Source organism: Harpia harpyja, unplaced genomic scaffold (genome assembly GCF_026419915.1).
Source record: "Harpia harpyja isolate bHarHar1 unplaced genomic scaffold, bHarHar1 primary haplotype scaffold_55, whole genome shotgun sequence".
NCBI classification, from domain to species: Eukaryota; Metazoa; Chordata; class Aves; order Accipitriformes; family Accipitridae; genus Harpia; species Harpia harpyja.
Genome location: NW_026293415.1, coordinates 760,360 through 786,438, shown reverse-complemented (window position 1 = coordinate 786,438; position 26,079 = coordinate 760,360). Strand labels below are relative to the sequence as shown.

Here is a 26,079-nt window from a genome sequence, read left to right as displayed (position 1 = left end):
CCCAAGACCTGGAGAGGGAAAGCGGAGGGCAGCTGCTTCCTTCTCCCCAGAGATAATCACTGTGGGGAACGCAAGCTCCCGCAGCCATCATTCATCAATGTCCAGCTGGAAGATGGGTCTGTGAACCACAAATATGACTCATTTGCCGTGGAATTGCTCTTGGACCACAGCAAAGATCCTGAGGTTCCTGAGTCCTGCAAGGAGAACACGCTGCCCAGGGAAAAGACAAAAAGGCTGATGAGTGAGTACTTTAGAGATAGGAAAAGTGAAAGCTTTTGAAGAAAACCCCCATGTTCTCCATTTTTTTCTTTCACCTCCTTAAAATATTTGCTGACATCTCTTGGCTAGAGAAGATCCCAGGCATTTCCACATGTGGAATATCCTTAAGACTTATTCCTGTGGATAATATTTGGCACAGACCCAGCATCATCCCCTGTCTCTCTGCTTGGTCTCTCCACTGACTGCAGGGAAGAGTGAAGCCCTGTGGGGTGCTGAATACCTTCTCAGACTGGATCTCGACTTGGTTTCTCTCCCGGTTTGCCAAGAAGCTGCTCTGGGCACATGAGGTGGTCTCAGTGTGCTGCTGTGATGCTCAGGGAAGGATCGCTCCTCAGGGCCCAGGCTCTCAGGAAGACTGAAGCCCTACAGGGCGAGGGGGACCAGGATGCCAGCCCACCTTGTCCAGCTTCAGCTGTGCCAGCATGTAATCAGACACAGCTCCCCAGACAGCCACTATCTCTGGAAAGCGAGGGAAAGAGGTCCCAGGCTCCAGGCTAGACAGCTCACGGACTCTTGGCAAGCTCCTTGCCCCGGGCATGACAGATGCTGGCGTACACAGAGAGCCCAGAAAAACACTGCCATGGCTGTGGAGCTCCCAGAGAAAGCTGGCTCGGAATGGTCCCACTTTTGAGGGGACTGAGCCCTGCCCACAGGAGCCTCGATACTCAGGGCAGCCCCCGTACCAGGACCTGGCAGTCCTGGCAGCCACATTGTCCCCCGAGCCCAGTGGAATCCACAGGCAGGGCTCTCGTGACAGTCCCCAGCCCTGTCCAGCCTCCCCACAGCCCAGCTTTTGACAGCTGACAGCCCCACTGCGACCCCTGGGGAAGGAGCTCCCCAAACCCTCACCCTTGGTGGAAAGCTGCAGGAGTGTGGGCAACAAGCAGCCCAGCTCCAAGCTGATGGCCATGGTGCAGCAGCCCTCCATTCACCTTGCTGCTTGCCCTCAGCTCAGGAGAAGGGACACTCTTCCCGGCTCCTCACCCCAAACTCCTCTCTGACGTTCTCCTGTCTGTCAGGGAGGGTCCCCCAGCGCATCCCTGCTGCCTCCTGACCCCGCTCTCAGCTGCGGAGCAGCTCCGAAGGGCAGCGGTGGGGAGTCCCTGAGCAGTGCCCGGCAGCACCCAAGCCTCGCTGCGAAGTGCCGGCACTGCCGTGGCGCTGGGGACACCTCCCTCTGATGCACTGCACCCCCCTGTGACATCAGCCCACGTCATTTGAAGGTCCATTGTGACACCAGCAGGGAGACGGCACAGCTGGGCAGGGAGGAGAGAGATTTTCCCTCTTGTCCTGAGAAATCCCTTTTCTCCCCAGTTCTTTTCCAAATATTGTGTCTGCCCCCTGCACCAACAGGGCTCTGCTACTGGGACCCTCTCTGGTCAGGCGGGGTTTTGGGGTGGCTGCAGTTGGGATGTTTTCAAGAGATGGGATTGAAGGCCCGTGGGGTACAGCAGCCCCTCCTGTGTTACCGAACACTCTCTGTGTTGTCTCGCTCCATCGTAGGAGCAGCACATGCTTCACTGCACTGGTTTTGGCTGGGATGCAGTTAGTTTTCTTCATGGCAGCCCATAGGTAATGTGGTTTGGTTTTATGACCAAAGCAGTCCTGATAAACCACTGATGATTCAGCTATTGCTGAACAGTGCTTGCACAGCATCAAGGGCTTCTCTGTTCCTCACTCTTGCCCACCAGCAAGTAGGCTGGGGGTGGGCAAGAAGCTGCAAGGGGACATAGCCGGGACAGCTGACCCCAGCAGACCAAAGGGATATTGCATACATTACGACGTCATGCTTAGCAATCAAACTGGGGCAAGGAGGAGTAAGGCGGTGAGGTGGGTATGTTCAAGGCTATGACGTTTGTCTTCCCAGCTAATTCCCTCAGATACCAGATATGTCCCTCAGCAGTGGTCCACTTGGTAACCTGCATGATCTTCTTTGAAGGGATACCTTTCCTTCACACTCAACTGGTGCCAACTCTACGGGCACCTGATAGAGTTGGGGGCTGGGTCTCCAGTTTAGCCACAATGTCTGTGTGTGTGTGTTCAAATCCAGAGACCCTCTTTTCTCCTTGAGGGTGCTGAATAGTCATGAATAGTGCTCTGTAGGCACAGGCCAGGTCCCCGAACAGTGCAACAACTTGTGTCTCTTTGGCATAGCCAGGGCCAGGGCATGCTCTTTTCAAACATTCTGGCACTTCATTAAGATCCCACACTTGTTCGGGGGTGAAGTCCCAGACCACCAGAGGTGACAAGCATTCCGGGTACCTGCCCAGATTCTTCCATGTGCCTTGCCACCTAATACTGCACTGCCTTGGGTCATATGCCTGTGCCAATCTCTCTAAAGAGCTGCTTAACCTTTGAAAGAGCAGAAACAATATTCCTGAGAAGTACCAATAGGAGTATTTTGCTCACCCAAGGATGCTCACGACACTGAAAAGTTATTGTAGGAAGAGACAAAATACTTACCTCACAGGAGAAAAAGGGGAAGGTGCCCTTCTCTTTCCTCCACTGATTGGCTCTTGGAAGAGAAAAGGGAAAAAATGTAATTGTGAAGTGTCTCCGTAAGGTGGTTCCCAAAATACAGGCAAGGCATAAATGCAGGGCCCAAATACCAAAACAGGATCAAGGCCACTGCTTTTATCATAATTCTTCCAGGCAAAACACCACCAACTGCTACACAGCACAGCAAAAAAGGGAGCATGGCACAGATCAGATAAAGCAATGTTGAGGACAGAGAAGTCAACACCATGACCAGCAACTCTTCAAGAGATGTAATAATTATAGGTTCCCTCTAGTACACTCTGGTCAAACCCTTTGAGCTCCATGTTGGGTTTAACCCCAGTAGGCAGCTAAGCATCACACAGCTGCTCGATCACTTCCCAACCTGCAATGGAATAGGGAGAGAATTGGAAGGGTAAAAGTGCAAAAGAGTTTGAGTTGAGATAAAGACAATTTAATAAAAAGAGTAGGGGGGAACACCCACACACTCACCAAAAAAACCCAACCCAAACCAAGAAAAGTACGTGATGCAAAAAATCCCAATTGCTCACCACTGATGGATGCTCAGCCAGTACCTGAGAAACAGCAGCCCCCTGCAATTATCCCCACCCACCCCCACCATCTCCCCAGTTTGATTTCTGAGCACAACATCATATGGTCTGGAATATCCCTTTGGTCAGCTGGGGTCAGCGGTCCCAGCTGTGTCCCCTCCCAACTTCTTGTGCACCCCGTGCCTGCTCACTGGCAGGGCACTATGAGAAGCAGAAAAGCCCTCGATGCTAACTAAGTAGGAACTGCTCAGCAATATGTAAAACATCCCTGTGCGATCAGCACTGTTGTAAGAACACATCCAAAACATAGCACCATACAGGTTCCCATGAATAAAATTAACTCTGTCCCAGCTAAAACCAGCACACAGGCACCATTATCGCTAAAGACGCACACGCTTTCAATTGCAGATACAGCTGTAAAATACGTACAATTATAGATACAGTCAGATACCGTAACTTTCCACATTACAGATACAAGTATGGTTACACACACAAGCGCACAATCCATTACACCTACAACTACAGCTACAGCTCCTAATACCATTACGGATAGAGGTGCCATTAAACATACGGGTACTGGTCCAAATGCAATTGAAGACACACACACACAGATACCAGTACAGATGCAGGTACAGGTACAATTAGGCATGGAGGTACCCATACAGATACTGTTACAGACACTGATAGCAGTAAAAAGACCACGACACTGTTACAGACAGTCACACCCATACCGAGACCGTGAGTGGTACAGAGACCATTAGAGAGAGCCTTGCTGATACTATGTCAGCTAGCGAGTCTTTGGAACTTAAAAGAGGGTCTTGGAACCTATAAATGAGGTTTTGGACACTAAAAATGCATCTTTGGCCTCTAAACCTGAGCCTTTGGAAACTAAACCTGAGCCTTTGGACCATTAAAAGGAGGCTGCTCTCTAGAAAGAGGCTTTCTGCACCTTAAAATAAGGGTTTAGATCCAAAAAATGAAACTGTGGGCCCTAAAAAAGCCTATGGGTAATAAAAGACAGGTTTGGACCCTAAAAAGGAGTATTTCTGCCCTAACCATGAGGCTTTGGGCACTAAAAAGGAGGGGCTAGAAGCTACACATGATGCTTTGGACCCTAAACAAGAAGGCAACCTATTGGTTCTTCTATGGAGCCCAGAAATGAAGCTTTGGCCTCTAATATAGAGCTTTCGGCACTCCAGTGGAGGCTTAGTGTTACGTAAAGGCAGTATTAATACACCTCCTCCCTCCTGAAGGTAAAGTCATGAACAGTTTCAGATACTCTTTTTTCTGCCCTTGGCTTTTGACTCATTAAGGCGAAAAGTATTCTATTATTTTCTCTCTGTACTTTCTACAGGGACATCCATTGCAACAGCAGAAGTGGAGATGACTTCACATGAACCACTTCTTTGCTTAGACCTAACAAGTAAAACCACAGGAGACGTTAATTCCTGCAATGGAATGTCTTGCTCAAAGTTACTAACCATACACAATTTCAACACCGAGCTGCTCCTCTTTAAGGAGATTGATTGTGCATCCCTCACCCATTCCACCTGGACCTCCAAGCCGCACACACAGCAACCAGCTAAGAAATCAGATAGAAAACAGCAAAGTTTGCAAGAAGTCTGGTATCAAAGAGCCTCCCTCACCGAGCGTTTATGCATGAGTAACTTTTCTTTCAATCACTTTGACAGAGCACTTGCTCCATAAACAAAGGAAAACATTTCAGTTGAATTGTTGCAGTTGGAACTTTATTTAAAACAGCTGTAATCTAAGCTGCATAGTCCTGGGGCAGTATCGAACTTCTGCAATAGCCAGGGAAACTCCAGAACAGTGATGTCACTCCGCACTGGGCCAAGCGTTGAGTCAGGGTATATTAAGGTAAAGCGTGGAATTTCACCTCTGCTGGATCAAGTCCGGGAAACTAGGAACCTAACTTCTTCCTAAACTTCTTCTTAACACCCTAAGAATGAGAGGAAAAACAACAACAAAAAAAGTAAGAGCAATCAGAAAATAGTTCTGCAAAGAAAAAGTAAAAAAAAAAAAAAATCCATGTAAAGGCATATATTTTGACATCACTTAGCTAGGTTAGTTTGAGACTAGTTGCATAAATGCATATGCTGACCTAGAGGTTAAGGGCAAGACAGCCTTTAACAGCCTTGGGATACTCAAGTGGAAGAATTTGTTTAAAAGCATGGTGATATCACAGCGTTGTAGACTATAACAAAACACTTACTTTTCACATTTGCTTTGCTGTTTATCTTATCACCTACTTCAGCTTTAATTCCTTCAAATTCCTGATGGATTTTTATTTACACAGGTGCTGAAGTTGTATACCTACTGTAACTAGTACACAGACTTGACAGTATTTAAATACCATGGTTTTAACACAGGTCACAAAACCAAGGTAACCCTTTTACAAACTCAAGGTGTGGCTCTGCTAAAAGCCACTTAAGTTACATGGATTCTGTTTCTTAATTTTAACCTGTGAGTAAACCTAAGCCTTGCACTCTGAAGTTTTGGATGTTTGGAGGGGAGAAGGAAGAAGACGACCTCTCAAACCCACTAAGGGAAATTTTCTAAGAGATAAATTGCACTTGAAGCAAGCTGGAAAACAGAGGTAATGAGGAAAAAAGTAAGTATATGGTCATAGTCATGCTTTCTCCACATGTTTGGAATACTAGCAGTAGGGGGAATGCTAGAGAATGAGGACCTCACAAGATAGCTACATGCCTCTTGGGTCTTGTCACTGGGGTTTTAGGTGGATGCTTAACATGATCAGAGCTCAGAATTGCTGTTTAAGCCAAGCAACTAATTTTAAAAGAATTCAGGGGTATCTCTTGTCTGCACAGCAAACTGGGACTTCTGCTGTCAATGCAGTTTGCAAGCTGCACTATTCAGAGGGTGTTAATTCAAAACCTGGAAATATTAGAAGCAGGAAAGCAGTGTTCCTAGTCTCCTCAAATTTACTCTACCATGACATTATCATTTTGTAAAACATATTTTTTGTGGCACTGCCTCCCCCCCCAACCTTACATTTGTTTTAGTTGTTCAGGGTTTTTGAGCAGATCCCATATGCATTAAAAAAAAAAAAAAAAAAAGAGACTGAAGATTTTAAATTTCTCTTTGGAAGACAGTATTTTACAGTACATACAAAAATACTCTGGAAAAACATAGAACTTCATTTACAAAAACACCAAATTATAAAGAAATTACAATAGAGAGACAGCATAACATTTGCTTCATGTGACCAGGATTTCTCCCCAGCCTTCAAAAAAACCCTAATGCACTTAACTGGGTAAGCAGTGTTACCAGTTCACAGAACCGCACCTTCAGACTACTATAAGTTTTCATGTCATCATGTAGACAGCTTTCAGGCTTTATCTGAAACCACTCTCTGCATGCCGACTGCTTTCAAGACTGTACCTTGCAGGTGGGTAGCAGTGTCACAACAGCCTTGGCTATTGCAACCTTTAAGTACATCTTCAGCCATGTGTTCTGAGTTTAGCTTTACTACCCAGTGACAACAAAAAAATCCTGTCAAGTCTCATGCTACAGCAGTCTTAAGACAAAAATCAGATACAATGGCAAGGGACATGTCTATCTTCTCCATACCTTGGTAGCATCCTCTGCTGCATTTTCTTCAATATTTAAACTGTTAATGGGCCTCCATGGGAGGCAATACTTGTGTAGTGCATGGCTGTGTTAGGCAGTGGAAAGCTACTGGCTGAGGAAGCTGAGTACCATTGTGATAGGTGCACAGGAGTGTATGTGCCAAACGGGAAAATAATTTAAGATAAGAACAATATATGCACATGCACTAGGAAAGCACAAATGGATACAAGCACGTTCATATACAGTTCGAACTACAGCATGCTTGCAGTGACTAGTTAACCTGTTTACACACATTCTGAATCCAAGTCACAGGACAGGTTGGGTTTTGTGGCTTTTTCAAAAGCTGTTTCAGCTAGTGATAGTTAAGACTTATAAAAAGACTAATAAGGATAACTCTTACAAAAATATATTTGGGAAATGAAGACTGAAATAAGTTAAACTAAAAAGCGTATTTTTGTTTACATCCACAAACACGTAGAGTATTTGTGTGAGGTAGTCTGGGCACTGGAACAGTCCATTCAGCTTTCCAGTTAGTCCACTGAGTAAAACCCCTTCAAAATTACATTGTCTGTAGATCTGCTGCTGACATCGTCTGGATTGCCACCATCTTTGCTGAATCTTGGCCAGTTAACTAGAAGAACAGAATACACAGGCCCAGAAAAATTGCTATACTAAAATTACCCTCATATTCGAGTGCAGCTTCCAGTCAACACATTAAGTGTATTAGTGGCCATTCTTAAAACAACATTTAGACAAGACTACCATTACCACATGGCAATCTCAAGCCTCGCAAAAAGTCTTACTCCCCAAACCTTGCAATCTGTACTTGAAATATTCAATAGTAGGTAACAGTTCTGCAAGTTGATTCTTTACAGGTATCAAAATTGAGTTTTTTCTAGTTGTTCTTTGCCTCTGCCTCAAATCAGAGGTCAAGCCACACAAACAGCTGTTTAAGGAGAGTTATGTACAGCAATAAAACAAATCAAGCATTAATCGAAAGCTTCCACAAAAACAAGATTTAACAAGCAACTCCACACTGTCGTGTCAGCAGTGGACAAAGTATTGAGTAGGCTGCTGATTTCTAAAGCAGCAAACCTATCAATAGGCACTCAAAAATCATCTGGCAGAACAAGATTAGCTCATACTTTTACATTTATAAGATTCATATCCTATTCATTTTGAGATATCTTTTTTTTTTTCTGAATTAAGAACCGCTTCCAAATAAGTCAGTTCATTCAGCAATTGGTCAATGCAGTAATATACAAATACAGTAGTATTTAGAGACCCTGCCACCAGACCAGAAACAGTCACTAGAGCCAGATCTTGGAAAAAAAAAAAAATGTTTAATAGCTATACAGTATATTCGAGACAATTTCTCACACCTACATCCTAGGAAAACTATCATTTTGCTTAAATTTAGATTCTTGAATCCACTGGGGATGTGTATATGCATTTCTTCTCAGTTATGTCATTTGTTGTACATCAATAATTAATTCTACTTCAAACCCTCCCTGGCCTAGCCCCCCTTCCTTACCTTTTCTCTGTCTACTAGTTTTTGGGGGCATTCTTCTGATGTAGGTGAACGAAGTCCTTCAGTGGTCAGTGAATAAGGTCATTTAAGTGCAGCATTCTTAGGATCTGTAATTGGAGTCCCACTTAATTCATGCTGTCCTTGGACAATAATGTGATCCAAGTGGAGAAACTGTGTTATGTCCTGGAATGGTGCAACCAACTGGAGCTCCCAATGTTCCTACTGCAACTGTAGCCTCCATTTCTGTAGGAGACACCGAGCTTCTAGAGTTCAGCCATTAAATTAAAGACTGCATTCCATTCACTACTTCAATACATACTTGAATCAGTAACAGGAATGGAGAGTCCCTTAGACACTGATGGCACAGCTACACGAGGTAGCACCATCACATTTCTGATACACAGTATTTCTGTAAAAGTCAGATGCTAGAGTTATAAAATGCTAGTTTGTAAAATACTATACTTTTCCTTTCCAGAAAGTCCATGCAAGACAAACATCTATCTTCTTATCTCATTGTCACACTCTACTGAACAACAAGCTCACAGGCAATCTAACATGAGATCTTCATTTTGCTGAACTTCAGACCGCAAATTTAAACTTAAGCATTTTCTTTAGTCAGTCTCTATGTACTTGCACTATTTTCCAGCGTAGTATATCCAGCGCTCTGTACTGCTTTTCATGAATGTATCTATCTGCTCTACCCATATGGGCATCCAATTTTTTTTTTTTTTTAATGCTACTGCTACAGTACCAAACGGTCTGAATACAGAAGGCATTACTCATTTGGTAGTCTTGGGCTATTACTCTCAAGATTACGTTTTCCTCCTGTGCTGAAGTAGCTTATGAACAAACAGAATTCCCAGGAAGTGACAGACACTTTTACTGCCCAAGTTCTCGTACTGCTGCACCAAATCAGCAGCAGCTCTAGTGTTTCTGTGATCAAGATCAGCACTTCATTAGAACATAATACAGCTTGGCATGAACCATACTTTTTGTTAGAAAGAACAGCTACCTACATATAAAACACTCCGGCTTCAAGTTACACACTAACGTAAGGGGATCTACATTCAAGACCAAATAATTTCTCTGGTATCATGTTCTTCTTTCTTCCTATAGGTGTTCACATACATTAAATTATTTTTTTCAAGGATTTCTTTAACCTGTCTCCCCCCATGTGCCCAAAGGAGATGACAGCTTTGCTCCTGAAGCCATTAGAGCCCTCCACATGCTTATGACCAACATAGATTCAACACGAAATCCTAGACCTCATTCACATTGCGAGTCAGTTAAAAAGCAGCTTCTTCACAGTTTTAAGGTTATGGTTCTAACCTTTCTCTCTCTGCTGTAGAAGTGTCCAATTTAGAAATCTTATTTAAAGAAGAGGCATTATCTGGTGTTCTGGAGTCTGTGTCTCTGGAACTGTCCAAACAGTTTCCATCTGAAGAAGTCCTTTTGCACTGAAGCCCACTAGTATTTTGACTAGCACCTAGCATGCATTGCTGAAACAACAACAACAACAAAATAATGAAGTAATTCTTAAAGCAAAAAAAAAATATTGCCAGAAGAGCCAAATTTTTATTATACCTTCTTTCTTCTCTGTAAGGTTTCTGCAGGCAAAAAATAGTGGAGATGCTTTCTCTTCACATGAGCTTCCTCAATCTTCATACCATCCTTTAGCATGTTGAGGTTGTTAGCCTGGCTGGAAACTAACAGGAAATTTAGTGTTGTAGCTTAGTGGGAATGTTTGCATTAGGTATTTGTCAAAGTCACACGTGGTTTCTTTAGAAACAGCAAGCCTCTAAGTCTGTCCAGCCCAAACAAAGAATAAGAAGTTGTCCCAAGATGAACGTGACCCAAGATGCCCATTTCACATCCAGTACAGACCAGATATGTAACAGCTATTTAAGTTCAAATATACATTTATGTGCTCAGTTACAGCTGTGGTTTGCTAATCATGCAGCTCACATCTGAGCTGATTTTAACCTGAAGGAGATAATACTCCTTAACCCTTAGTTCTCTGGTTGAAAACAGATCTAGAGGAATTTCTGAATCAACCTAACTGTGCTTAGCTGATGAGAGACCAGACACCTTAATCAAGATTTAGACTGATTTTTTTTTTATGTATTTGCAGTGGTGATTGTGGGATTTTTTTCACTAATTTGGGTGTTAAAACTCTATCTGTCCAAGACAGTCTAGATTTTAGGGACATCTGACTTATCAGAAGCACCACAATTTAAACCAGTTTTTCTTAACTGACTGCAAACAACCTTTTATGCAACTAAAAAATGCTATACTAGCACAGAAGTTATTACAGAATTAAGTCACATTTAGGTAAGTTTAACAAGCCTATCGTGAGCATAACTGGAAAGTCAGCTTACTAACATACAGAGTGGGAATCAAAGTAAGGACATGCAACAAAACCGAAAAGGCTTATAAGTCTTTCTACAGGAGACCTAGAAGTGAAATAAAAGCACACATATGAACATTCACACTGGTATGAACAGTTGCTTCAAAGTAAATTCGATAATGTTTTTATGGAAAGTGAGATAAAGTTCACTTAACAAAAGCCTTCCCAACTATGAGCCTTATACTCTTGAGCCCATCAACTTTGCCCTCTAAAGATATTCTCTCAAAGTCAAGGCACATGATAAAAGCTTTCTTGCATGTAACTACTGGTCACTCCCACATTTGCCAAGGGATATCACACCTCTCAAAAAACACCTTTTCTGTTCAATCTCTCTGGATTCAAACCCCGTATCTGAAACATACTGTCGGCTGTGCTTCACTAAACTAAGAGCACACGGCTATGCTAATAAAGTTTGTGCATAGAAATACAGGATTTAACATTAGTTCTAGCCTCTTAGCAGTACATAAACCTTCTTGACATAATTTACATTTGCCACAACATTGAAACACAGTGCCACTGGATGGAACGTATAAGACAAGCATCAGTTCAGAGAAGAGTGCAAGTCTGAGGAAGTCACCCCACCTGGCTTGAAACTCAGACAAGAGTTTTGATGCCTTTTTTCTGGGCTTTTCTCATATCCCAAAGCATGAGCTAAAAAGAAGGTCAGCTCTTACTGCATTTACTCATGTTGTCTGAGCAACACAACGCACAGCTCACGCTGGCACCATGGATAAATGTTTGTTTGCACTGATGAAGAGTTTAAAGGAGCCCACCGTTAGAACTTTTTGTCCAAACACACTTGTCACTTCAGAAGAGTAACCTGATTTCCTTAGTTCGTCATTATGATAGCTAGGCACGAGCCTGACAGCACACATGCACTTCTGAAAGGCACAAGAGCAGGCAGCTTGGGAAGAAGCAAACAGATTGTGGCAAAAAGACCTATACTTTCAAATGACTGCTCACCCCCAAATCCCTTTATTCTAGCATTATCTAACAACACTTGCAATATTACTTTATTTCTACATCTATCAAGAGTAATAATGGAAGATGAACATGAAGATTTACATGCGAGACTACATGTCATTACAACGTGACTACTCACTGCCTTTCAAAGTTCTGGGATGATATCATACACAAACTGTTATTTTGGAAAAAATCCTCTCAACAGGCATTAACAACTTATTTTAGAGCCTGATACAGTTAATTCCCACTTTCAAAGTTCAGCAACTGACAACGGTTTTTGACAAGTGTAGCTACACCCTGTAAATGGACATCTCCTGGCTTCACATCTGACTGTCCACCTCATGAATCGCAGTTCCTTTGTGAGAGTTTACTATCATCTGCAGAGCTGTTCTTTCACATGTGGTATATGGTATAGGACTTTAGTACACACTTTTGTTTCAAGATGGACTTACTGTACCAAAGTGTCAAAACAGTATGTTTTTCAGGCTAATCTTCTATGTGTCGCCCTCTATAGAAATATCTAATAGCTAATACCAGAAGGAAGCACAATTCACTTTGTGAAGCAACTTGCACTAGAATAAAAAAATGGAACCCTACAAGACTAGAGCAAAATATAGGCTTACCTTTGAACGACTGTATAACATACGTTAAATCAACGTTAACACTTGCTGCATTTTCCACTTTCCTAAATACAATTCCAAGAAACCACATTGACACATACCCACTCCTAAAAAGACAGATTCACAATCTATCATATACGCACAGATGCCAGTTATCTGGATGCTAGTATGTGCTCTCAAGAAGGGAGTAAGCAAAACAGTTTAGTTGTATGTAGCAGTTAAAGATTAGAGTCAGCCCATACTTAAGTAATCTGAGAACTCCTCCCTGAAGTTCTCCCTTCTTTAAAAAGATCCTACATGCTCAGAACCTTGCCTGTCAGGCCTCATACCTACAAAACAATAGGTACGTAACCGAACATCTCTCGCAGGTGAGCTGAGGTGAATGAATATAAACAAAGTGCAATACTGTGGTGGGTTGACCCTGGCTGGACACCAGGGGCCCACCAAAGCCATTCTATCACTCCCCCTCCTTCTCAGCTGGACAGGGGAGAGAAAATATAACAAAGAGTTTGTGGGTCAAGATAAGGGCAGGAGAGATCACTCACCAATTACCGTCACAGGCAAAACAGAGTCAGTTTGGGGAAAATTAACTTGATTTATTACAAATCAACCGGAGTAGGGTAATGAGAAATAAAACCAAATCTTAAAACACCTTCCCTCCACCCCTCCCTTCTTCCTGGGCTGCAGCTTCACTCCCGGATTCTCTACCAAACCCCCCAGCGGCACAGAGGGACGGGGAATGGGGTTTACGATCAGTTCATCACACGTTATTTTCTGCCGCTTCATCATCCTCAGGGGCAGGACTCGTCACACTCTTCCCCTGCTCCAGCATGGGGTCCCTCCCACGGGAGACAGTCCTCCACAAACCTCTCCAATGTGGGTCGTTCCCATGGGCCACAGTTCTTCACAAACTGCTCCAGCATGGGTCCTTTCCACAGCGTGCAGGCCTTCAGGAGCACACTGCTCCAGTGTGGGTCCCCCATGGGGTCACAAGTCCTGCCAGAAAACCTGCTCCAGCCTGGGCTCCTCTCTCCACAGATCCACAGGTCCTGCCAGGAGCCTGCTCAGCGCGGGGTTCCCGTGGGGTCACAGCCTCCTTCGGGAACCCACCTGCTCCGGTGTAGGGTCCTCCACAGGCTGCAGGTGGATATCTGCTCCACCGTGGACCTCCATGGACTGTAGGGGGACAACCTGCCTCAGCATGGTCTTCACCACAGGCTGCAGGGGAATCTCTGCTCCGGCGCCTGGAGCATCTCCTCCCCCTCCTTCTTCACTGACCTTGGTGTCCGCAGGGTTGTTTCTCTTACATGTTCTCACTCCTCTCTCCGGCTGCCGTTTTCCGTCTGTCCCAACTTTTTTTTTTCCTTCTTAAAAATGTTATCACAGAGGCGTTACCACTATCGCTGATTGCCTCGGCCTTGGCTGGTGTCGGGTGAGTCTTAGAGCCGGCTGGTATGGGCTCTCTCTCGAACACAGGGGAAGCTTCCAGCAGCTTCTTACAAAAGCCACCCCTGTAACCCCCCTCTGATACCAAAACCTTGCCACACAAAGCCAATACACAAACACAGAAATATTCAGTGTATGGACAGTGTAAAGGAGTATACTTAACTGTTAGTGCAGGCTTCACTACCAAGCGTGTGATAGAACTTATTGCAATATAGATTACAGTAATCATAACTACAAGCATTATTAAAGATTAGAGAAGGCTGGTCGCCCATCCCGTGAAAGAAGAAGATACGAACATATCAAAACTTTTCCCAACCGGTTGGTCCCTGGTGCAGAAGCAATTGCCTCCGAGTCTCTTGCCGTATTCTCTCGTTGATTTAGTCTTGAAGCCACATTGACACATTTGGAGTGAACACAGCAGTTGTCCATTGACATGTTCAAAACTTTACATATACCCTTCTCTTTCTTTGGCATCTAATCCAATACAGCCCAGTTTTTGATGGTCATTTTACCAATATGTTATAACCGATTGTTTGAGAGTCCCCGAATTGTTAGATGTAGCATTGGCTAAGGTTGATAGCTGTAAACTCAGTTCTAGGGTGCTCTATTGATGTTCCTCGAGTACCATACACAGTTGCCCCTATGGAATTTCAGGGCATAGTGTAGTACCATTCCAACTCCACCCCGTGATCCCATGGGTTAGTTGGAGGATATAGTCACATTTGGTGTTTCATACTGAACTAGTATTTACTGCACTTGGTGACCAACTATAAACAACATGAGTATAACCTCCTCCCCCATCCAATCTGAACCTCCAACTGTAATTGTTACATTGCTCTCGTGCAAGGTCAAGGACTCGCGATATATTCATGTCCATCATTTTGCCACGACCTTATCATCCAGATCTTCACCATCCACGCCTGTCACCATCATCACTGTCAGCAAAAGGACTGGAATGACTCGTTCCTTCATGGTCCTGTAAAAAAGCACAAACCAGGCCTCGGTCTTAAAACCAGGTCACAGAGTTAGAAGTCCGGGATTATCCACCGGGCACTGATGTGGTGAGTCTTTCCACTCCCATGAGATGATCTCAGAAGACCGATGTAATCAACCTGCCACGTGCTCCAAAGAGCCTTGCCTTGTCTGATATGCTGGGCCAGAACTTGGTTTGGGTGAGTAGCTTTAAGCCTTATGCGGCATTGCAGGCAAGCTGTAAGAATTTCTTCACAGGTTTTCATAGACACTGGCCAACCCCGAGGTCGGCATTCATAATAGAGATCTGCTTTCCCTGAGCAGACTCATCTGATATGCAACCATTCTGCTAGTCTATCCCAATCTTCCTTCTCACTGGTGACCATCCTGATTTGGGCCAGGTGGTCCACCTGCTGATTCCATTTCGCAGCTGGGGTTCCATCCCAAGCATGTCCCTTCACCCATCCCACCTTTAAAGGTCAGGATCTCCCTATTGCCAGGAGACGTTGCCAGTCCTCTGTCCTCCGCACTTTCGCATGACCTACTTCCCACTTACTAGATTCCCACTGACATATCCACTCTGTAGCACCCTTAGAGGTTGCGTAAGAGTCAGTATAGACGATGGTAGCACCATTCTCTATGGCCAGTAATAAAGCCTGTAGTTCTCCTACTTGTGCACTACCTTCACCCTCTTCTTCGACTGTCTTCCCCATACCAATCTCCAACGCCACTGCTTTATATTGCCATTTTGATCCCACTCGACAGGCAGTTGCATCCATGAACCACACTTCCTGCACATCTGAGCCTGCCATGAATTCGGGTGCCTCCTCAGTCGGAGAAGGTTTTTATCGTTGACCCAGCAAGGTTGGATCAGGCTTCATAGGTTGCTGTGGTTTGAAAACCTTAGTCAGACCCTCCTTTACTGGGAGCAATTGGCTTATTCTTTCTAGGTATGCATACCATTTTCTAACGGTGGCCTTTTGGGGTACTCCCTCCGGAGGAGGTGACCCATTGAGGATTGAATTTAAGAGAGGGAAAGGACCCTGTACTATAACATCCTGTGAACTATGCAGCTTTTCAGCCTCTTTAACTGCTCTAGTGAGGGAGAGGACCCCCTTTTCCCAACCTGAATATCGCCGCTCCATCTCTTGAAATGCAGTGGAAGAGAATAATAAAGGCCTGGCTGGTCCCTGTGGCCCCTTTTGAAACATGCCACAGTACGAGGCATGTTCAGCAAATCCCCATTCCACCCTTAATGGATCTCGTGGGTGCAATGGACCTAGTCTCTGATAAGCCTTAAGCTCATCTTTCAGAGTGTTAAGGGCTTCTGTATGTTGCAAAGTCCAATCCCATTTTCTGTTTTTTTGGAGCAAGTCATAGAGAGGGTGGCAATCACTAAGGTAATACTTGGGACAGCAGAAGTTAATGGTGGGGTATTACTGTTCAATCTTTTATAATCAATTGTTAGTCACCACCTTCTATCTGGTTTATGGACTGGCCAAACAGGAGAATTATAAGGAGAATGTGTGCAACTGATGATCTCTCTTTTCTCTAGATCATTAATTACTTCCAAAATGCCCCGTTTGGCTGCGGCTGGAAGTGGGTATTGAGGGACACGGGTTACCTAAGATTGCGGTAGTGCAGGAGCAACCTTCAATGTTCTCACATGAATAGCCTCTGCCTCCCTGCCCCCAAAGCTCCACACCCTACCATTGGGTAGATACCATTGTCTGCCTGCCAGCACATCAAATCCCAGTATATTTCCCTCACAGAGGCTTAAAGCCACCTCCACAGCTGTCATTCTTTTTTCCCTGGTAGCCAAAGTTGGGTTCGAGCTATGGGGCATTTTTCTGTCATCCCTGTTACTCCTCCAATGTTTATAGCCTTTCTTGATGGCCTAATTCCCAGCTCACTAGCTTGTTGCTCACTTAAAACACTAATTTGGGCTCCTGTATCGATTAAGAATTCCAAACTTATCTGTTTTGGGCCCACAGGAATGTGTATGTAAGGCTTTTTATCAGCAGACCATTGGCAGGTATTCACCATGCGGACTGGGCGGCCTGAACCCTAAACCGCAGCTCCTAGTTTTTTAGCCCTTCCAGTTCCTCTTGCAGTGCTGCGAAAGGGTGAAGTTTCTCATCCTGAGGGGGCGGGGTTGCTGGCGCTTCCCTTTGGTCTCTAGCTTTCCCCTCCAGCAATTCCATTCCTGGATGTGGTCAGTGGACTGCCCATGCAGCACAGCTCGGGGTGCCCCCAGTGCCAGTGCCTTCCACCAGAGATCGTTCCTTCCAAGATCATAGTTCCGACCCAACCACCAGCGAGTTCAAGACTAGGGGTTTACAACCATTTCGCCGGACCTTCCTGCTGCCCTCCGTGCCACCCCTCAGCTCCGCCCATCCCATCTCGCGCCCGTGAAATATGAGAGAGAGCTATAAGGTCTCCCCTCAGCCTCCTCTTCTCTAGACTAAACAGCCCCAGCTCCCTCAGCTGCTCCTCATAAGACTTATGCTCCAGGCCCCTCACCAACTTGGTTGCCCTTCTCTGGACACACTCCAGCAACTCAATGTCTTTCTTGTAGTGAGGGGCCCAAAACTGAACACAGGACGCGAGGTGCGGCCTCACCAGTGCCGAATACAGGGGAACAATCACCTCCCTGCTCCTGCTGGACACACTATTTCTGATACAGGCCAGGATGCTGTTGGCCTTCTTGGCCCCCTGGGCACACTGCTGGCTCATATTCAGCCGGCTGTCAACCAGCACGCCCAGGTCTTTCTCTGCCGGGCAGCTTTCCAGCCACTCTTCCCCAAGCCTGTAGCGCTGCATGGGGTTGCTGTGACCGAAGTGCAGGACCTGGTACTTGGCCTTGTTGAACTTCATACGATTGGCCTCAGCCCATCGATCCAGCCTGTCCAGATCGCTCTGTAGAGCCTCCCTACCCTCAAGCAGATCGACCCTGCCTCCCAACTTGGTGTCATCTGCAAACTTGCTGAGGGTGCACTCAATCCCCTCATCCAAATCATTGATAAAGATATTAAAGAGAACGGGGCCCAACACCGAGCCCTGGGGAACACCACGTGTGACCCGCCGCCAACTGGATTTCACCCCATTCACCACTACCCCCTGGGCTCGGCCATCCAGCCAGTTTTTCACCGAGTGAATAGTGCACTTATCCAGGCCATGAGACGCCAGCTTCTCAAGGAGTATGCCATGAGAGACAGTGTCAAAGGCCTTGCTGAAGTCAAGGTAGATAACATCCACAGCCTTTCCCTCATCCACTAGGCGGGTCACCTGCTCATAGAAGGAGATCAGGTTGGCCAAGCAGGACCTTCCTTTCGCAAACCCATGCTGACTGGGCCCGATCCCCTGCTTGTCCCGGACTTGCCATGTGAGTGCTCTCAAGACAAACCGTTCCATAATCTTCCCCGGTACCGAGGTCAGACTGCAGGCCTGTAGTTCCCCGGATCCTCCCTCTGACCCTTCTTGTAAATGGGAGTCACATTGGCAAGCCTCCAGTCCTCTGGGACCAACCCCGTTGACCAGGATCACCGATAGATGATGGAGAGAAGCTTGGCTAGCACCTCTGCCAGTTCCCTCAGTACTCTTGGATGGATCCCATCAGGTCCCATAGATTTGTGAGCATCCAGAGGGCGTAGTAGGTCACTAACTATTTCCTCCTGGATTAAGGGGGGTATATTCTGCTCTTCATCCTCACCTTCCAGCTCAGGAGGCAGAGTACCCTGAGGATAACTGGTCTCCCTATTAAAGACTGAGGCAAAGAAGGCATTAACTACCTCGGCCTTTTCCTCATCTCTGGTGGCTACGTTCCCTTCTGTATCCATTAAAGGATAGATCTTCTCCCTGGGATTCTTTTTACTGTTAACATACTTGTAAAACCATTTTAGTTGTCCCTTACAATAGTGGCCAGATTTAGTTCTAGCTGAGCTTTTGCCTTTCTAATTTTCCCCCTGTATGATCTAACAAGATCCCTGTACTCTTCCCAAGTTGTCCGCCCTTTCTTCCAGAAATGATGAACTCTCCTTTTTTTCTTGACTCCTAGCAAAAGCTCCCTGTTCAGCCAGGCCGGTCATTTTCCTCGGCGGTTCAACTTGCGGCACATGGGAATAGTCTGGTCCTGAGCCATTAAGATTTCCCTCTTAAAGAATGTCCATCCCTCCTGGACCCCTTTGCCCTTCAGGACCGTCTCCCAAGGGACTCTCTCAACCAATGCCTTGAAGAGGCCAAAGTTTGCCTTCCGGAAGTCCATAGCAGTGGTTTTGCTGACCACCTTCCTTGCCTCACCAAGAATTGAGAATTCTATCATTTCATGGTAGCTAAGCCCAAGATGGCCTCTGACCATCACACCTCCCACTACTCCTTCCCTGTTCGTAAACAATAGATCTAGCAAGGATCCTCCCCTGGTTGGCTCACCTACCAGCTGTGTCAGGAAGTTATCTTCCACACACTCCAGGAACCTCCTAGATTGTTTACTCACTGCTGTGTTGTATTTCCAGCAGATGTCTGGAAAGTTAAAGTCCCCCACGAGGGCAAGGGCACACGATTCTGAGATTACTGCCAGCCGCTTGTAGAACGATTCATGCATCTCTTCAACCTGGTCGGGTGGTCTATAACAGACTCCCAGCACAACATCTGCCTTATTGGCTTTCCCTCTCATCCTCACCCATAAGCACTCCACCTTGTCATCACAATCGTGTAGCTCTGTACAGTCCAAACATTCCCTAACATAGAGAGCCACCCCACCACCTCTTCTACCTTGCCTAACCCTTCTGAAGAGCTTGTAGTCAGCCCTTGCAGCACTCCAGTCATGGGAGTCATCCCACCATGTTTCCGTGATGGCGACTAAGTCATATCTATCCTGCTGCACCATGGCTTCCAGCTCCTCCTGTTTATCGCCCATGCTGCGTGCGTTGGCATAGATGCATTTGAGCTGGCCTCTCGAATCCACCCCTAACATCGGCATGCTGCCCCCAGGCTCATCTCTGGTGCACCTAGTTTTATCCCTTACCCCCTTCAAACCTAGTTTAAAGCCCTCTCTATGAGTCCTGCCATCTCATGAGCGAGGATTCTTTTACCCGTTGAGATAGCTGGAAACCATCTGTCGCTAGCAAGCCTGCTGCTGTGTAAACCTCCCCATGATCAAAAAACCCAAAATTCCACCCATGGCACCAGCCTCTGAGCCACGTATTAATCGGGTGTGTTTTTCTGTTCCTTTCAGTGTATTTCCCTGCCCCCGAAGGGATTGAGGAAAACACTACCTGTGCTCCCGATCCTTCCACTAATCGCCCCAGTGCCCTCAAGTCCCTTTTGATTGCCTTTGGATTTCTCTCTGCAATCTCATCACTGCCAACCTGCACAACCAGCAATGGGTAATAATCAGAGGTCCGAACCAGACCAGGGAGTTCCCTGGTAATGTCTTTTACCCGGGTCCCAGGGAGGCAGCAGACTTCCCGGTGGGATGGGTCAAGTCTGCATAATGGGTCCTCTGTCCCCCTCAGAAGGGAGTCGCCTACAGCAATTACCCTCCTTTTTCTTTTTTCAGAGGATGTGAGAATGCGTGGGGCTGCCCGACTGAACCTAGGCACCACTCTTCATCTACACCCTGATCTTCATTGACCTGGTCCTCAAGTTCCAGAGCCCCATACCTGTTGAGTAGGGGCAACTGGGAAGGTGAGGGAGACCGGGAGGGGAATCGCCTGCCTCCCTGAGCAGGGACCTGTATCCATTCTCCTCCATCTCTTAGGTGCCCTCCTGCCTAGTGGCAGGGGGTGAAAAACCTGTTCCCCCCCCACAACTGGCCCTGTCTTGTGACAGCCCTCCACCACAGTGACGTGACACCTGTAGCGGAGCCATCTCTCATATATGGTCATGAATGGCGCTGGAGAAGTTCATTGGAGGGCTGGGCTGTGTCGGAGGGGAGATGGCTCCCGATAATGTCTAAAAAGGTGCTGCTGCTTCGATTGGCTCCTCCTGTAGCTGGGCTGGCATCTGCGGAGATATATTGCCCTCCCATCGTCACTGTCCCCATGAGTCCCCAGCAGCCATGGCAGGGAGTGTGGCGCAGCAGGGATGTGCTGGCAGGGCAGGAGGCTCAGGATGGGCACCGAGGGACTCCTGTCCCCTCAGGTGCTGTGGCTACTCCTCTGGGTACAGCTGTGCAGGGGTAAGTGCCGACTCCTTTCTCCCACAGCCCAGGGCCTGCAGGTACCAGTGTGGTCATTGGGATTTGTCTGGGAATGGGGTTTCTTTGCAGGTGCTCCTGAGATGAGGGGCAGAAGGTGCTCAGGTCCATGGACCCTGTGCCCATCTGGGTGGGCGAGAATATCTCCTTTTCCAGGGCTCCAGTGTTCAGGGCAGCCTGTGCCTGGCTGGATTCATAGACACCCTGTCCTGTGGTACCCCTTTGGGATCCCCTTTTCCCCAGCACTGTACCTCTGCAGCTGGTGGTGGCCTAGCTGGTGATGGCAGCACCCAGAGATGCCCAGGGCACTGCCGAGCTCTAGGGTACCTCGGAGGGATTCTGTGCTGTTCACTGCCCCCTTGGTCCAGGGGCCCCCTGACTCCACGAGAGCAGTTTGGATCCCTCAGAGAGAAGGGGACTGGGGCATCTACAGTAGAGAGACATCCTTCCTGGGGAGCTTGGCCCAGTGTAGGGACTGGGCTGACCCCAGGGGCGAGGAGGGGACATGGGTTGGGGGATCCTCAGAATCATCTCAGTGCTCCCTGGGAACCCAGAAAGCCCTGGGGGTGGGGGTGGGGGTGGGTTTGGATGGTGCTGGGGCAGGTGCAGGCTGGTGCTGGAAGCTGCAGGCCTGCGTACATAGAGCTGTTGAGGGGGTGCTGGGCTAGGGAGTAGCGGGTTCTCAGTGCAGTGTTGGGCAGTGTGTGGGTGGGTGTGGATAGGGGGGCAGGTGGCTGTCGGTGTGGGAGGAGCTGCCTTGTGCAGTGGGATGGGGAGTGACCCAGCTGGGCTGGAACTGGGCACCCACAGCCTTGCACAGCCTGTGGGGATAGAAGGGACCCCTGCACTGCACTGGGGACAGCCTGGAGGGGAGAGGGCTCCTGCCCCAGTACCTTTGAATCGGCCCAGGTAGGGGGTTCCCCCAGACCTGCAGTGCTGGGGTTTGGCCCTCTCCTGACCCATCCCATGTTGGTGTTTGAAGGGGCTGCGGAGGTGAGGCTGGTGAATGGCAGCAGGCGCTGTGCTGGAAGAGTGGAGGTGAAACACAATAGCCAGTGGGGGACGGTGTGTGGTGACTACTGGAGCATGAACGATGCGGCAGTGGTTTGTAAGCAGCTGGGCTGTGGGTCTGCTGTTGGAGCTCCTCAGTATGGACACTTTGGGCCAGGATCTGGCCCCATTTGGATGGATGATGTTGGCTGTAATGGCACTGAGTCTGCCCTGTCTGACTGCAAACATAGACGATGGGGTGAAAATGACTGTGATCACACTTACGATGCTGGAGTGATGTGTTCAGGTAAGTGGACAGCCCATTCTTCACCTTTGGGTCTGGGATGGGCGAAGGGACCATGGCTGTGCCCTCAGGGAGCAACAAGTGGACACTGGAGTAGGGCCCAGTGATGCTGGTCTAACTGCCAGGCTGGGACTGTCATTGCTGATGTCCCCAGTCCTTGGGGAAGGCCCAGAGGGATCCTACCCCAGGGTGATCTGACCTTGCCAGAGTGTCTCAGTCACCCTCAGTCAGTGCCTTGGGCTGCAGATGAGTCCTCCATCCCTTCCCTGGGGTGTCCATTGGGCTTCATCAATCTCCACCCATTCTGCCAGTTTGCAGCCAACAATGCTGAGGGTGCCTGTGCTGGAAACACCCGGGGGCACTTGCTCGGCACGCCACGCTTTGGAGGAATGGCATGAGATGGCTGATCCTCCTGGGTCATTCCCCTTCACAGGAGTGATTACCTCAACTGAATCAAATGGGCTTTTCAGAGAGGATGAGTGCTGGGCCCTGGGGAATGGAGCAGGGTGGCCACAAAGCCCTTTGCTGCCTGTGCCCAGGGCTCGGCTGTGTGGACCAGCATTTTTGAGGGTTAGGAGCTAGGCAGCTGCTTGACTCTGGCTGCTTCCTCCTGCACCACTGCATGCACAGGCTGGTACTGAGACATCCCTGGGGCTGTGAATATTCCTGTGGGAACACAGCCCCACACAGGCAGCGCTGACCCACTGCCCAAGGCCTCCTGCCTGCCCATGGTTCCCCACACTGCCCCATGACACGGGGGCTTTGGCAGCAGTTACTGATCCTCATCTGTGCCTGCTGGTCTCTGAGAGCTTGCATGGACCCAGTGGGAGTCTCCTGCCCCTCTGTCCGGCCATCCATCTGGGTTGTGGACACCTCCAGGCAGAGCACTGTGTCCCTGACTGAGGACACCCTCCCCCCGAGCAGACATCAGAGGGATCTGGGCAGGCACCAGGCATGATGGCAGCTGCACCATTTCTGTGCTCTGTGACATCTTCTGCCTAAAATGAACCTCCAACACGCCAGGAACACCCCTGGGAGCAAGGTGCATTTCTGGCTGCATCAGGGTGATGGTCCTGCCTGGTCCCAAGCTCTGCAGAGACTGAGCAGGCTGCAGCAGTCATTATCATCTGGGCCAGTGCTGGAACCAAACTATGCACACTACTGCAGTGCTCGGGGGACCATGCCAGGCAGTGCAGGGCACCCTGTGCAGCAGCAGTTTGTCTGAGTGGTGCCTGGTGCTGTGACAGACACATACCCTCGAGTGCTGTGATGGTGTAGAGATGGGGTGCGTGGGGGTCTGGATGTGCCTGTGTCACCAACACTCCCCCAACAACTTCCTCTGGAATGTGCAATGGGCAGTTTGGTCACAGCTTGCTTGGCGGTGATGTGGGACATGGGAATTTAACTGCCAGAGGGCTCTGGGAACTCCCAGTTGTTTTGTTTTTTTTCCAGAATTTGTCCGGCTGGTGGAAGGGAAGAGCCGCTGCTCAGGACATGTGGAGATCCATGATGGGGACCAGTGGAAAAGTGTCTGTGATTCACACTTTGGTCCCAAATCTGCTGATGTGGTCTGCAGGGAGTTGCAGTGCGGCGTGGCCCTGCCTGTCACTGGGCCAGCTCACTTTGGAGAAGGGGTCAGTCCCATCTGGGATGGAGAGCTGCAGTGTGTGGGGAATGAATCCCACCTCTTCTCCTGCCGCAGAGGGTCCTCCAGGGACCAGCCCTGCACCCACGCGAACAGCGCTGTTGTCACCTGCACACGTAAGGACTCAGGGAGGGGTGCTGAACGCTGGGGTGAGCTCCAGCCTGAGCGGGGACAGGTTGTGCCTGTTGAGACAAGAGAAGTGGGCTGTCTGTTCCCACAGGCTGGCAGAGAGGTGACCTTCCTGGGGGATCCTATACAGGGCAGGGCTGGGCTACTGCCCAAGGACAAGGAGGGGTCATGGGTTGGGAGGGCTCAGTGGGATCATCGTGTTGTTCCACAGGGGACACAGAAAGGCCCGAAGGCAGAGGATAAGCTGGGTGGAGGGCAGGGCAGGTTGTGGTCCAAGGGAGCTGGGGGCTTTGTGGAGAAGCAGCAGTGTGTGCTTGGGGGAGCCTTGGTGGGGCAGGTCTCTTCTCAGGGTGCTGGCAGGGGAGGAGCAGGTGCCCTAGGTGGGCATGGGCCAGGGGCAGGTGGCAGCTGGCTGTTGGGGTAGAAGGAGGTGCCAAAGGCTGTGGGGCCACAAATGACCCAGCAGGGCCAGAACTGCAGCCCCCAGCCTTGCAGCACCCGTGAGGATAGAAGGGACCCCTGCACTGCCCTGGGGACAGACTTGGAGGCGAGTGGGCTCCCACCCTGGCACCTCTGATGCCACCCAGGCGGGGGGTCCCCCAGACGCACACTGCTGGGGCTTGGCGCTGTTCTAACTGGTCCTGTGTCAGTGTTTGAAGGTGCTGTGGAGGTGAGGCTGGCAGATGGCGGCAGGGACTGTGCTGGGAGAGTGGAGGTGAAACAACAGGGCCAGTGGGGGACGGTGTGTGGTGACTACTGGAACATGAACAATGCGGCAGTGGTTTGTAAGCAGCTGGGCTGTGGGTCTGCTGTTGGAGCTCCTCAGTATGGACACTTTGGGCCAGGATCTGGCCCCATTTGGATGGATAATGTTGGCTGTAATGGCACCGAGTCTGCCCTGTCTGACTGCAAACACAAAGGATGGGGTGAAAATAACTGTGAACACACTCTCGATGCTGGAGTGACGTGTTCAGGTAAGTGGACAGCCTGTTCCTCACCTTTGGGTCTGGGATGGGCGAAGGGACCATGGCTGTGCCCTCAGGGAGCAGCAAGTGGACACCAGAGTAAGGCCCAGTGATGCTGGTCTAACTGCCAGGCTGGGACTGTCATTGCTGATGTCCCCAGTCCTTGGGGAAGGCCCAGAGGGAGCCTACCCCACTGCATGCACAGGCTGGTACTGAGATATCCCTGGGGCTATGAGTAGTCCTGTGGGACATGACACTGTGCAGGCAGCACTGATGAACTGCCCAAGCCCTCCTGCCTGCCCATGGTTCCCCGTGCTGCCTCATGACACGGGGGCTTTGGCAGCAGTTACTGATCCTCATCTGTGCCTGCTGGTCTCTGAGAGCTGGCATGGACCCAGTGGGAGTCTCCTGCCCCTCTGTCCGGCCATCCATCTGGGTTGTGGACACCTCCAGGCAGAGCACTGTGTCCCTGACTGAGGACACCCTCCCCCCGAGCAGACATCAGAGGGATCTGGACAGGCACCAGGCATGATGGCAGCTGCACCATTTCTGTGCTCTGTGACATCTTCTGCCTAAAATGAACCTTCCAACACCCCAGGAACACCCCTGGGATCAGGGGGTGCTTCCGGTTGCATCAGGGTGATGGTCCTGCCTGGTCCCAAGCTCTGCAGAGGCTGAGCAGGCTGCAGCAGTCATTATCATGTGGGCCAGTTCTCCTGGATCCAAACTGCTCACACTACAGTGGTCCTGGGGCGACCACGCCAGGCCACGCAGGGGACCTTGAGTGGGAGCAGTTTGTCTGAGGAGTACCTGTGGCTGTGAGTCTGCGACAGACACATACCCTCGAGTGGCTGATGCTGTAGAGATGGGGTGCATGGGGGTCTGGATGTGCCTGTGTCACCAACACTCCCCTAACAACTTCCTCTGAAATGTGCAATGGACAGTTTGGTCACAGCTTGCTTGGAGATGATGC

General features: G+C 48.6%; 1 protein-coding gene across 1 annotated transcript in view; it reads left to right on the top strand.

The window, feature by feature from the left end:
* LOC128138556 (scavenger receptor cysteine-rich type 1 protein M130-like) overlaps positions 1 to 22,765 on the top strand; it is a gene marked incomplete at its 5' end in the record, with an annotated part of 45,721 nt that extends 22,956 nt beyond the window's left edge. Inside the window, 3 exons of the mRNA XM_052779758.1 lie at positions 7,909 to 7,924; positions 22,067 to 22,370; positions 22,614 to 22,765. Of these exons, the coding sequence (XP_052635718.1) occupies positions 7,909 to 7,924; positions 22,067 to 22,370; positions 22,614 to 22,765 (472 nt within the window). The remainder of the gene's footprint in view (positions 1 to 7,908; positions 7,925 to 22,066; positions 22,371 to 22,613) is intronic.
* Positions 22,766 to 26,079: the final 3,314 nt, after the last annotated feature.